Here is a 14,294-nt window from a genome sequence, read left to right as displayed (position 1 = left end):
GGCCCTCCAGTATGGCCTATGGGCATCCCGGCAGCAACCAAGCACTGCACCAAATTCCTGCCCTTTTTAAACAAACAAAAATACTTATATATTTTTATTATTTGAAAGGCAGTCAGGGAGAGTGACAAAGAGGTCTTCCATCAGCTGGTTCACTCCCCAAATGCCCAAATAGCCAGGATTGGGCCAGACTGAAGCTAGGAGCTAGGAGCTCAAATCTGTGTGGGTGCAGAGACCCAAGTCCTTAAGCCATTGCAGGAAACTGGAATCAGAAACACAGTTGGCGGCCGGTGCCACGGCTCACTAGGCTAATCCTCCGCCTTGTGGCACCGGCACACTGGGTTCTAGTCCTAGTCGGGGCGCCGGATTCTGTCCCAGTTGCCCCTCTTCCAGGCCAGCTCTCTGCTGTGGCCAGGGAGTGCAGTGGAGGATGGCCCAAGTGCTTGGGCCCTGCACCCCATGGGAGACCAGGAGAAGCACCTGGCTCCTCATTTGGATCAGCGCGGTGCGCCGGCCGCAGCGCACTGGCCATGGCGGCCATTGGAGGGTGAACCAACGGCAAAGGTAGACCTTTCTCTCTGTCTCTCTCTCTCACTGTCCACTCTGCCTGTCAAAGAAAAAGAAAGAAAGAAAGAAAGAAAGAAAGAAAGAAAGAAAGAAAGAAAGAAAGAAAGAAAGAAAGAAAGAAAGAAAGAAAGACGGCTGGGAGTCACACCCAGGCACTCAGTCTGGGATGCAGGCGTACCAAGCAGTGTCTTAACTGCTGGGCCGAATGTCCATCCCATTTATCTGTTTGTGTAGGGAAGGAAAATGAGACACAAAAGAGATTCATTTACTATTATTATTTATTATTTATTGGGTATCTACTATGTGCCAGGCTCAATGGTCAGTTAACATAGTCTGTGGATAGTACTTATGAGCAGAACAAGTAATTTTTAACAAAAACAACACTTTTAAAAATATTTTCTAAAGATTTATTTTTTATTTACCTCTTACAGAGAGAGAGGAGGAAGGACAGAGACAGGGAGAGAGACTGTCCATCTGCTGGTTCACTCCCCCAAATGGCTGCCAACAGCCAGGGCTAGGCCAGGCCTAGTTAGGAGCCTGGAGCTTCTTCCAGGCCCCCCATGTGGGTGGAGGGTCCCAAGCATTTGGACCATCTCCACTGCTTTCCCAGGCACATTAGCAGAGAGCTGGATCAGAAGTAGAGCAGCCCGGTCTCAAACGAGCACCCATATGGGATGCCGGCACTGCAGACTGAGGCTTACCCTGCTACAGCACAGTGCTGGCCGCTGAGAGTGAAGAGAGAGCGCATGTGCTAGTGTCTGTTGAATCACTCCCTAAACGGCCACAGTGGCCAGGGCTGAGCCAGGCTGAAGCCAGGAGCCCAGAACTCCATCTGGTCCCCCACGCAGGTGACAAGGGCCCAAGTACTCAGCCATCTGCTGCTTTTGCAGGCACATCAGCAGGGAGCTGGAGCAGAAGCAGAGGCCGGTGCTGTGGCATAGTAGGTTAAGCCTCCACCTGCAGCGCGGGCATCACATATGTGTGCCAGTTTGAATCCCAGCTGCTCCTTGTCTGATCCGGCTCCTGCTGATGGCCTGGGAAAGCAGTAGAAGATGACCGGATGGCTTGGGCTCCTGCACCTGAGTGGGAGACTTGGAAGAAGCTCCTGGCTCCTGGCTTTGGATCAGCTCAGCTCTGGCCACTGCGGCCATCTGGGAATCAAAGACCTTTCTCTGCCTCTCAAATAAATAAATAAATCTTAAAAAAAAAAAAAAAAAAAAAAACAGCAGCAGAGCAGACTGCAAAGAGCATTCCATATGAGATGCCTGTCAGTGTTGCAAACAGCCCCTAACCCTGCTGTGCCACACTCTGGCCTCTAAAACAACTCTTAACTACTGAATAAAGATGGCAAAAATATTGATCTGTAAAAGAACCACCACCAAAACATTTAGGCTCAATGCACTGTTCTCTTAAGCATATACAGCCCCCTTCCATAATGTTTGCCTTTTTTTTTTTTTTTTTTTTTTGACAGGCAGAGTGGACAGTGAGAGAGAGAGAGACAGAGAGAAAAGTCCTCCCTTTGCCATTGGTTCACCCTCCAATGGCTGCTGTGGCCGGCGCATCGCGCTGATCCGAAGCCAGGAGTCAGGTGCTTCTCCTGGTCTCCCATGGGGTGCAGGGCCCAAGCACTTGGGCCATCCTCCACTGCACTCCCTGGCCACAGCAGAGAGCTGGCCTGGAAGAGGGGCAACCGGGACAGAATCCGGCACCCCGACTGGGGCTAGAACCTGGGGTGCTGGCGCCGCAGGTGGAGGATTAGCCTATTGAGCCGAGCTGCGGCGCTGGCCACAATGTTTGCCTTTTTAAGCTTATTTATTTATTTGAAAGACACATACACAGATTTCTTATCCACTGATTTAATCCCCAGATGTGCTAACAGCCAGGGCTGGACCAGGCTGAAGCCAGGATGCAGGAACTCCACCTGGGCCTCCCATGTGGCTAGATGTCAAGCAGCCATCAACTGTTGCATCCTGGGGTGTGCATTAGCAGGAAGTTGAACTTTTGCATCCTGGGGTGTGCCTTAGGAAGTTGGAATCAGGAGAGGAGCTGGGATTCAAACCCAGATGCTCAGATGTGGGATGCAGGCATCCCAAGCAGTGTCTTAACTACTGTGTTAAATGCCACCCACAGACATGTTTTTTTCCTTAAGTTTTTATTATTTATTTACTTAATTTATTTGAGAGGGAGAGACAGGCAGAGATCTTCCATCTGCTTGCTCACTCCCCAAAGGCCCACAACAGCTGGAGCTGGGCCAGGCCAAAGCCAGGAGCCAGGAACTCCATCCTGGTCTCCCCAAATCACGGCAGAAACCCAAGCACTGGGGCCATCATCTGCCGCCTCCCAGGCACATTAGCAGGAAGCTAGATCCGAAGCTAAGACAAGACTCTTCCCATGTGGGATGCTGGTGTTCCAAGTGTGGCTTAAGCTGCATGCCACAGCTCCCACCTACCCACCGATACATTTTTTTTTTTTAGGCTCTACACCCCTTTCTATCTACTTTTTATTTAAGATTTATTTTATGTGAAAGAGTTATAGAGAGAGACGAAGAGACAGAGATCTTCTATCCATTGGCTGCAACTGGGCCAATCTGAAGCCAGGAGCCAGGAGCTTCATCTGGGTCTCCCACATGGGTGGCAGGGGTAAAGCACTTGGGCCATCTTCTGCTGCTTTCCCAGGTGCATTAGCGGGGAGCTGGATCAGAAGTGGAGCAGCTGGGACTCGAACTGGCACCCACATGAGGTGTGAGCATTGCAGGCAGCAGCTTTACCCTCTATGCCACAGTGCTGGCCCCTACACTTTTTTTTTTAAAAAGATTTATTTTATTTATTTGAAAGTCAAAGTTACACAGAGAGAGGAGAGGCAGAAAAAGAGAGAGGTCTTCCATCTGTTGATTCACTCCCCAGATGGCCACAACAGCTGGAGCTGCGCCAATCTGAAGCCAGGAGCTTCTTCCAGGTCTCCCATGCGGGTGCAGGGGCCCAAGGACTTGGGCCATCTTCTGCTTTCCCAGGCCATAGCAGAGAGCTGGATTGGAAAAGGAGCAGCTGGGACTAGAACCGATGCCTATACGGGATGCTGGTGCTTCAGGCCAGGGCTTTAACCCACTGCGCCACAGCGCCGGCCCTACACTTTTTTTTTTTTAAGATTTATTTTATTTTGTTTGAAAAGCAGAGTTATATATAGAGAGATCTTCCATCCACTAGTTCACTCCTCAAATGGCCATATGTTATGACTGGCATTGCACATGGCAGCTGAACTGCTATACTACAGTGCCAGCCCCTGTCTGTATACATATCAAATAAATAAAACTTAAAAAAATTTACAAATAGGCCAGCACTGTGGCTCACTTGGCTAATCCTCCGCCTGCGGTGCTGGCACCCCGGGTTCTAGTCCCAGTTGGGGCACCGGGTACTGGTCCTGGTTGCTTCTTTTCCAGTCCAGCTCTCTGCTGTGGCCCAGGAGGGCAGAGGAGGATAACCCTGCACCCTCATGGAAGACCGGGAGGAAGTACCCAGCTCCTGGCTTTGGATCAGCATAGCACCAGCTGTAGCGGCCACTAGGGTGGCGAAGCAATGGAATAAAGACCTTTCTCTCTGTCTCTCTCTCACTGTCTATAACTCTCTCTCTCACTGTCTAACTCTGCCTGGCCAAAAAAAAAATTTTTTTTACAAATCAAATTCCTGAGACAATTTTGCTACTTTAAAAACACATGTAGGGGGTGCTGTGGTGTAGTGGGCTAAGCTGCCATCTGCAGCACTGGCATCCCATATGAGTGCCAGTTCAAGTCCTGGCAGTTCCACTTCTGATCCAGCCCCCTGCTAATGGCCTTGGAAAGGCTGCCTGGCTCAGCCCCAGCCATTGAGGCCATCTGGGGAGTGAACCAGCTGATGGAAAATTTGTCTCTTCCTCTCTCTCTGTCACTCTACCTTTCAAATAAATAAACAAAATCATAAAAAAAAAAGCAAAAATGAAATGTGGAGAGACAGAGACAGAATTCCCATCTGCTGTTCACTGCCCAAATGCCCACAGCCAGGGCTGGGCCAGGCTGAAGCCAGGAGCTCAGAATTCAGTCCACGTCTTCCATAGGGCTGCGGGGGAGGCAGGACTTGAACCGTGGTGCTCCCATAGGGGGTGGTGGTGCTCCAAGCTGCATCTCTAGTGCTGCGCCAAATGCCTAGCCACCCAAATTTGATTTAAAAAAAAAAAAAAGATTTGTTTATTTATTTGAAAGGTAGAGTTACAGAGTGAGAGATCTTCCATCTACTAGTTCACTCCCCAAATGGCCTCAACAGCTAGGGCTGTGCCAGGCCAAAGCCAGGAGCCAGAAGTTTCATTCGGGTCTCCCATGTAGGTGCAGAAGCCTAAGCACTTGGGGCATCTTCTGCTGCTTTCTGAGGCACATAAGCAGAGAGCTGGATGGGAAGTGGAGCAGCCGAGACTCGAACCGGTGCCCATATGGGGTGCTGGCACTGCAGGCTGCAACTTAACCTGCTATGCCAAAGCACTGGCTCTACAAATTTGATTTTTTTAAAAAAGACTTATTATTTATTTATTTGAAAGTCAGAGTTACACAAAGAGAGGAGAGGCAGAGAGAGAGAGAGAGAGAGGTCTTCCATCCGATGGTTCACTCCCCAGATGGTCACAACGGCTGGAGCTGTGCCCATCCAAAGCCAGAAGCCAGGAGCTTCTTCCGGGTCTCCCACATGGGTGCAGGGACCCAAGGACTTGGGCCATCTTCTACTGCTTTCCCAGGCCATAGCAGAGAGCAAAATTGGAAGAGGAGCAGCCGGGACTAGAACCGGCACCCATAGGAGATGCCAGTGCTTCAGGCCAGGGCATTAACCCGCTGTGCCACAACACCGGTGCCAAAATTTGATTTTTTATCACCATGAAATTGTCGGATTTGGTCTAGAGAAAATGGACAATATGTGCCACTAGGTATTTTGTTCACTGATACAATGCTCAAGGCAATTAAGAAACCCTCAAAGTCTCGATGTAAAAGTGGGTGTCTCTACCCTGGAGTCAGAAATGGAGCCCTTTTTGTGCTAGTGTAAAAGACCACTCAGAAAAAAATCTGATAGTGCTAGGAGAAATAGCAATTTGATAAATGTATTAAGTAGCCCAGCTTTGATGAGCTAACAGGATGGCTTATGTTTGAGTTCTATAGTCCACAGTCTACCTGGTTTAATTTTCTTTAAAAGACAAGTGTGGGGCGGGGGGCAGCCCTGCACTGTGGCACAGTGGGTTAAAGCCCTGGCCTGCAGTGCCGCATCCCATATGGGCGTTGGTTTGAGTCCTGACTGCTCCACTTCCCACCCAGCTCCCTGCTAATGCCCCTGGAAAAGCAGCAGAGAATGGCCCAAGCACTTCACCCCCTGCACCCATGTGGGAGACCTGGATTGAAGCTCTTGGCTCCTGGTTTCATTCTACCCCAGCCCTGGCCCTTTCGGCCATTTGGGGAGTGAACTTGCTGATGGAGGATTCTCTTTCTTTCTCTCTGTCTCTCCTTCTCTCTCTCTCTGTAACTCTGCCTTTCAAATAAACAAAATAAATATTTTTTTAAAGGTAGGATTACAATAAAAAGTAAGAAATACCAATAGAGTTCAATCAAAAAAGCTAAAAACCTAAAAGCTAAAAACTACTGGAAAAAAAGGGGCTGGATGAAGCTCCTAGCCCCTGGCTTTGCCTGGCCCAGTGCTGGCCATTATGGCCATGGAGAATGAACCAGCAGACAAAGAGCTCGCTCTCTCTCTCTGTAACTCTTCTTTTCTTTCTTTCTTTTTTCCTAAGATTGATTTATTTATTTGAAAAACAGAAATACAGAGAGATAAGGAGAGACAGAGAATCTTCATCCGCTGGTTCACTCCCCAAATGGCTGCAACGGCCTGGGCTGCGCCAGGCTGAAGCCAGGAGCCAGGAGCTTCCTCCAAATCTCATATGTGCATGCAGAGGTCCAAGTACTTGCACCATTCTCCACTGCTTCACCAGGCGCATTAGCAGGGAGCTGGACCTGAAGTGAAGCAGCTGGACTCCAACCTGCACCCATACGGGTTGCCGGCACTGCAGGAGGCTTAACCCTCTATGCCACAGTGCTAGCCTCACGTAGCTATGATTTTCAAATAAATACATAAATCTTAAAAAAAAAAAAAAACTACTGGAAGAAAACCCACAACCTACTTTTTGTCACAACTATACACAAACACACACAATAATTGAACAAATAAACAATCAAAGCAAAAGTAAAGCTCAGCCTTCATCAATTTAATTTTTTTTAATTTGTTTATTTATTTGAAAGGCAGAGTTACAGAGAGACAGAGGCAGAGAGAGAGAGAGGGAGGTCTTCCATCTGCTGGTTCGCTCCCCAGATGGCCACAATGGCTGGAGCTGTGCCAATCTGAAGCCAGGAGCCAGGAGCTTCTTCCAGGTCTCCCAAAGGGATGCAGGGTCCCAAGGACTTGGACCATCTTCTACTGCTTTCCCAGGCCATAGCAGAGAGCTGGAGCAGCCAGGTCTTGAACCAAAACCCATATGGGATGCCAGCACTGCAGGCAATGGCTTTACCTGCTACGCCACCGTCCCGACCGCTTATCAGTTTTTAAAAAGATTGGGGCCGGCACTGTGTTGTAGCGGGTAAGCTGCTGCCTGCAGTGCCGGCATCCCATATGAGCGCTGGTTCAAGTCCCGGCTGCTTCACTTCCAACCCAGCTCTCTGCTAAGGCCTGGGAAAGCAGAAGACGGCCCAAGTCCTTGGGCCCCTGCACCCACGTGGGAGGATCGGATGAAGCTCCTGGCTCCTGCTATGGACTGGTGAAGCTCTGGCCGTTGCAGCCAGGGGGGAGTGAAGCAGTGCTTCTCCTTCTCTCTGTGTGTAACTCTTTCAAATAAATAAATCTTTTAAAAAAAGGATTTGTTAATTTATTTGAAACCCAGGATGCAGATGGATCTTCTATCTGCTGGTTCACTCCCCAAATGGACTGGGTCAGGCTTAACCCGGGAGCCAGAAACTCCATCTGGGTTCTCTACATGGTGGCAGGAATCCACATTTGTGGGCTGTCATCCACAGCCTCCCTGGTTCATGAACAGAAATCTGCAGAGGAAGCTCAGAGCAGCCAGGATTCCCAAGCAGCCAGAGGCTCTGCTGCTGCTCTCCAACGTCCACCCCACCAGGATTTAACTCCCATTCAGTGGTCTTTTCGCAGTCTTGTTGTCCTTGCTCTTGACATGCCAGCTTTAGGCCTGATGGGAAGACATAGAATTCATGGGACATAAGGCCGGCGCCGTGGCTTAACAGGCTAATCCTCCGCATTGTGGCGCCGGCACACCGGGTTCTAGTCCCAGTTGGGGCGCCGGATTCTATCCCGGTTGCCCCTCTTCCAGGCCAGCTCTCTGCTATGGCCCGGGAAGGCAGTGGAGGATGGCCCAAGTGCTTGGGCCCTGCACCCGCATGGGAGACCAGGAGAAGCACCTGGCTCCTGGCTTTGGATCAGCGCGATGTGCCGGCTGCAGCGGCCATTGGAGGGTGAACCAACGGCAAAAGGAAGACCTTTCTCTCTGTCTCTCTCTCTCACTATCCACTCTGCCTGTCAAAAAAATAAATAAAAATTAAAAAAAAAATTCATGGGGCATAGCACCAGATTTATTTTGTGTGTAATTTTATTTATTTATTTTCATTTTAAGCAGAGAGATACCTTCTGTCTACTGGCTCACTCTCCAAATGCCCCCAACAGCCAGGGCTGGGTCAGACTGAAGCCAGGAGCTCAGAACTCAGTCTAGGTCTCCTAAGTGGATGGCAGGGACCCACGGACTTCAGCCATCATCTGCTCTCTCCCATGATATGCATTAGCAAGAAACTGGACCAGAAGCAGAGCCAGGACTTGCACCAGGCGCTCTGATATGGGATGTGCGTGTTCCAGGTGGCAATGTAACCACTGCACCAAATGCCTGCCCCCAGATACATGTTAAACCCCGAATAAAGAACTCGAGGGGCAAGTGTTTGGCCTAGCGGTGAAGTCTCCTGCTCCCACGTCAGAGTGCTGGGTTCCATATCTGGCTACAGCAGTTAATACTGTGCCATATTAGGCTAAGCCTCCACCTGTGGCGCTGGCATCCCATATGGGCAACAGTTCGTGTCTCAGCTGCTCCTCTTCCAATCCAGCTCTCTGCTTGTGGCTTGGGAAAGCAGTGGAAGATGGCCCAAGTCCTTGGGTCCATAAACCCATGTAGGAGACCTGGAAGAAGCTCCTGGCTCCTGGCTTCAGATCCGCTCAGCTCCAGCTGTTGCAGCCATTTGGGGAGTGAACCAGTAGATGGAATCTGTCACTCTGCATTTCATAAATATAAATAGATAAATCTTTCTTTAAAAAAAAAAAAAAAAGATCTGGCTGGACTCCTGACTCCAGCTTCCTGCAAAATGCAGATCCTCAGAGGGCAGTGCTGACCCCAGTAGTTGGGTCCCTGCCACACAATGTTGACCTGGATTGAGTTCCAGGCTCCTGGCTTCAGTCTAGCCCAGCCCCAGTCTTTGAGGGTATTTGAAGAGTGAATCAGTGGAAGGGAGCTCTCTGTGTTTGTTTGCTTCTCAAATAAATAAGTAATGAAGATGAATAATAAAGTGCTCTAGTCCTTAGGGCTATGGTGAAGGGTGGTAGCAGTGGTCTTCAGAAGACATATTGGGAGCTGGTGTTGTGGCACAGCAGATTAAGCTGGCACCTGCGACACCAACATCCCATGTGAGTGCTGGTTCAAATCCCGGCTGTTCCATTTCCAATCCATCTCCCTGCTAATGTTTCTGGCAAAGCAGCTAAAGGTGGCCTGGCTGCTTGGGCCCCTGCCACCCTCGTGGGAGATCCGTATGGAGTTCCAGGCTCCTGGCTTGAGTCATTGAGGCCATCTGGGGAGTGAACTAGTGGATAGAAGATGGATCTCTCCCTCTCTCTCTACAACTCTGCCTTTCAAATAAAATAAAATCTTTCAAAAACAAAGACATCTTGGGAGAAGAGAATGAAGAGTGGAGCTAACAAAGAAAAAACATGGAGACAAAGCCCTAGATCTTGTGGTCCACAGTATCTTAATAGCACCTATATATGAAATTTTGAAAAAAATTTATTCATTTATTTATTTGAAAGACAGAATTACAGAGAGAGAAGGAGAGACAAAGAGAGATCTTCCACCTGCTGGTTCACTCCCCAAATGGCTGCAAGGATGGTGCTAGGCCAGGTCAAAGCCAGGAGCCAGGAGCTTCTTCCCGATCTCCAACATGGGTAGCAGGGGCCCAAGCACATGGGTCATCCTCCATTGCCTTCCCAGATGAATCAGCAGGGAACTGGATCAGAAGTAGAGCAGGTGGGACATGAACCAGCACCCAGGTAGCAGCTCTACCCACTACACCACAACACTAGCCCCTGAAATTTATTTTCAAATGTTTTTCTTGGGTCCAGCATTGCACAGTGAGTTGAGCCACCACCTGCAACACTTATGGGTGCCGCTTTGCATCCCAGCTGCTCTGCCTCCTGAGGAGGCAGTAGATGGCCCAGGTTCTTGGGCCCTTGACCCCCACATGAAGACCCAGATGAAGTTCCAGGCTCCTGGCTTTGGCCTGGCCCAGCCCTGCACTGAGGCCATTTGGGGAGTGAGCCAACAGACGGAGGTGCTCTCTCCCTTCCCTTCCCCCGCCCCTCCTGTAACTCTGCTTTTCAAATTAAGTATATAAATTTAAAAAAATTTTTTTCTTTCTCCCTCTTAATCCTTGGTGCACTTTTTTTTCCTTAAGTTTATTTATTTGAAGGCAGTGACAGAAACAGAGATTTAAAAAAAATTTTTTTTTTAATTTTTGACAGGCAGAGTGGACAGGGAGAGAGAGAAAGGTCTTCCTTTGCTGTTGGTTCACCCTCCAATGGCCGCCGCGACCAGCGTGCTGCGGCTGGCGCACCGCGCTGAGCCAAAGGCAGGAGCCAGGTACTTCTCCTGGTCTCCCGTGGGGTGCAGGGCCCAAGCACTTGGGCCATCCTCCTCTGCACTCCTGGGCCACAGCAGAGAGCTGGCCTGGAAGAGGGGAAACCAGGACAGAATCTGGCACCCCGACTGGGACTAGAACCTGGTGTGCCGGCGCCGCAAGGCAGAGGATTAGCCTATTGAGCTGCAGCGCCGGCTAGAAACAAAGATCTTCTTACCCACTTTTTCCATCCCCAAATGTGTACGACAGCCAGGGCTGAGCCAGGCGGAAGCCGGGAACCAGGAACCCCATCTAGGCTTCCCATGTAGGAGGCAAGGCTCTAGCCATCATCCACGGCCTCCCAGGATGAGCAGGAAGCCAGAAGGGATGTGGCGGTGTGACTGGATCCCAAGCAGCAGCTGAGCCACAACTCCCACCCGGAAGTTTAGCTTCAATACCTGCTTGTCTATCTGTTGAGCATCCAAGAAAACTCAACTCACAAGGTCTCGCTGTGTAGGAGGCTGCAGGCACACATGGATGTGACACTAGGAGGGAAATATGGGCAGAATAGCAGACAGTGAAACAGGAACTCGGAGTGTGGGTCAAGTCACTGCAGGGCTGAGTCTACAGCATGGTTTAACACCAGGGGGGTGGAAAGCTGACGTTAACCTTTGGCCTAGGAGCTGGAAGTGTGGGCTTGAGCCTTGGCTTTCCTACTCCCTAGCTCGCTGACTTTACTTACAAACGGGTGTAATACTGATGCCTCAGGATTACTGAGCAGTACTAAAATAAGCTGAATGTTGAGTTCGAAAAGTATGATAGGCGTGGGCGCTTGGCCTGGTAGTGAAGATGCCTGGGTCCCACACTGGAGTTCCTGGGCCATAGTCCCCATAGTCTCGGCTCCCAGATTCCAGCTCCTGGCAATATGAAGCCTGGGACCCAGCGGTGATGGCTTCAGTAGTTGGGTCTTTGCCGCCCATGCAGGAGACCCGGGTTGAATTCCATTCCTGGCCGCAGGCCTCGTTCCGGCCGGTGGTGCACATTAGGGGAGTGAACCTGTACGAGGCGATGCCAGTCTTTGTCTAGCCCACAGAAAGAAAAAAAAAAAAGTATGACAGAATTGTGAACCAATATCATAGGGAGAATAAAATAAACATTTCCAGACACATTTCACTCGCATCTCGGAAGAAAGGCTAGAAGACGCACGTGGGCATTTCTGTTTTTGCAGCTGACAAGCACCGGGCCCTGGGCAACACCTCCTGGGCCTCTAAATCTCACTGCACTCAGGACTATGCACCGTGCAGGAGCTGCGGCGCGCTGAGAGCACCTGGCGAGCTCATCCCAAGGGCCGGCTGTGCGGAGTGCTGACAAGTACCATGAAGCGCCGTGACGCGTGCGGCTGCGTGGTCTGGGGGGGGGGGGGGGGGCCGCAGAGGCGGCAGGACGGTTCACGCTCAGCGTGTCCCAGGTATTCCCGCTCCCGCAGAGAGCACAAAATGCAGTTTCGCCTCCATCCGACGCCGCCCCCTCAGCTTCTCCCCCGGACCATCGCGTGTAGGGACGGGAGTCAAGAGACTGACGCTAAATGGCGAGCTCCGGGGCCTGCGTGAGGGAGCAGAGTCCTCGGAGGGCGATGTCTTGTCTCGTCCTAAAGTCTCCCTGTTCACCCAGCAGGCGTTCACCGGCAAACGGGCGACACCCGAGGCAGCGGCAGGCGAGTCGCGGCCGCCGCCATTTCCTCCGCTCGCGCAAAGACTACCGGCCCCACAATGCAGCGGGGCGCCGAGCCAATGGGCAGCGAAAGGCAACGCCCACGGAGGGGCGGGCCGAGCGGCGCCGCGCACCCGGGACTACAAGCCCCAGCGGGCGACGCAGGGGCGCGCCCGGGAGAACCGAGCCGCGCGCCCCAGGATCCTCCGCGCGGCAACATGGCCGCGCCGGGGGCGGAGGCCGAGGTGACCAGGGGCTAGGCCGGTGCGCTCAGCGCCGGGGCTCCCTCTAGGACCCCCGCGGGCCTGTCAGCAAATACCTCTGGGCTTTTCTCGGGCTATGGGGACGCCCGGATAGCGTGTCTGCCCCGACAGCCCGGCTTTTCGCCGCCCTGACCTGGAATCCCCGGGAGGGCTGCAGCCCGAAGCGCGAGGCCAGTCGAGCAGGTCCTTGTGTTCCCATAGGTCCGACCCTGAGCGCTCCATGCCTGCGGGCGCGAGGAGGCGTGGCCTCCCCCAGGGCCGCCGCCTTTGCTGGTTGCTCTGGGCTTTCACCTTAAAGCTCTGGTAAGAAGGGGCTGCGGAAAGGGGAAAGCGAGGCACGGGAGGGCTGGGTCGCCCCTGCCCTCGGGGAAGCGGGAGACCTTGTGCTTGCGCAGCGGAGGTGGCGGTACCCTGTTTTCTGAGTTTCGCCCCTTCTCTCTCCCGCTGCAGCCAGGCAGAGGCTTCCGTGCCGGAGGAGAAGCTGTCAGGTGCGTGATTGCCTGGGAACCCGACACCCCCGTAGGTCATCTTGTACCCAGGGCACAGGCGGGAGAGGGCGGCACCGCATGGGCTGGGGGCGGACGAGGTGCTGGGGAGGAGTGCTTTCTGAATGGTCCGGGGCTGGCGTTTCTTTTTCCTTTTAGCGAGCACCTCGAATTTGCCGTGCTGGCTGGTGGAAGAGTTTGTGGTGGCAGAGGAGTGCACTGCCTGTTCCAATTTCCAGACTGTGAGTATTCGTTTTCTCTCCCTGGCTTTTTTTTTTTTTTTTTTAAAGTACAGTAGGCTCCGCAGCCTACGTAGCCTCTCCTAGACTGTTAACCGTACGCTGTTTTCCAACACACTGCCCACCACCGGCATTCACATCGGAACACTTCATTAGCCCCCGGTCACCGTCACCTGTGAGCCGCAGCAGCGAGGCTCCTGGCCTCTGTGGGTGGCAGACTTTCTCCTGCAACCCCTGCCTAAAACGTGCTTTGATCCTTGTCTCCGCAGAAAACCACCCCTGAGTGTGGCTCCACAGGGTATGTGGAGAAAATCATGTGTAGCTCATCGAAAAGGAATGAGTTCAAAAGGTGAGAGCCGTTTATCTTCTCCAAGATCGCCAGCTTTGATCCTGTGATTTTAGATGGTCCTCCTGGCCCTCCTTCAGTTTGGGGGCCGTGTGGCATACTGGAAGAAGCAGGGGATTTGGGGCCAAGTCCCTCAAACTCAGGTCCTCTACTCCTCAGCACTGTCTTGGCCATAGTTTATCTTTAGTAGGATCGGTTAATGCTGGGCCTGCTTATCTCACCGAGGCTGTAAACACTGGAAGGCCGACTCTGGCTTCCTCTTTTCCTCCTGGATTCCAGTGGTTAGGCTGACGTGGAAGGGACGTTGGAGGGAGAGGCTCTGTGACCTTTCCTGGGAATAACTTGTTCCTTCCTGCTCTCAGCTGCCGTTCAGCTCTGATGGAACAGCGTTTGTTCTGGAAATTCGAAGGGGCTGTCTTGGGTGTGGCCTTGGTCTTCGCTTGCCTTGTCATCATTCGACAGCGACAACTGGACAGAAAGGCTCTGGAAAAGGTCCGGAAGCAAATCGAGTCCATATAACTCCATCCAGCCATCATCCTGGGTCCTGCAGACCTAATCTCACACAGACAAGTGGAATGGACTGATTGGTACGCTCGTTGGAGCTTTGTGGCAGTGCCCCTTGCCCCATTTTCCTTTTCTAGATCATTAATGGGCAGAATAAAAAGAGTAAAATAGTTTCCTTCCTTAGTGTGATTTGGTTTGGGGGCAGTCGTGGGGACAGAAGGGAACGGGGGTGGCAACTGAGGCCCCAGCCTA

At 51.9% G+C, this 14,294-nt stretch overlaps 1 protein-coding gene across 1 annotated transcript; it reads left to right on the top strand.

Moving 5' to 3' along the window:
• Positions 1–12,368: 12,368 nt before the first annotated feature.
• Positions 12,369–14,217, top strand: JTB (jumping translocation breakpoint). The gene is made up of 6 exons (XM_062193635.1): positions 12,369–12,450; positions 12,670–12,771; positions 12,919–12,956; positions 13,113–13,195; positions 13,462–13,541; positions 13,901–14,217. The coding sequence occupies exons 2-6, from the start codon at positions 12,689–12,691 to the stop codon at positions 14,055–14,057; spliced, it is 441 nt and encodes a 146-aa protein (XP_062049619.1). The 5' UTR covers positions 12,369–12,450; positions 12,670–12,688; the 3' UTR covers positions 14,058–14,217.
• Positions 14,218–14,294: the final 77 nt, after the last annotated feature.

Source organism: Lepus europaeus, chromosome 5 (assembly GCF_033115175.1).
Source record: "Lepus europaeus isolate LE1 chromosome 5, mLepTim1.pri, whole genome shotgun sequence".
Taxonomy (NCBI): domain Eukaryota; kingdom Metazoa; phylum Chordata; class Mammalia; order Lagomorpha; family Leporidae; genus Lepus; species Lepus europaeus.
The sequence above is the reverse complement of the archived record's forward strand: the minus strand, read 5'-3'. Positions and strand labels throughout refer to the sequence as shown.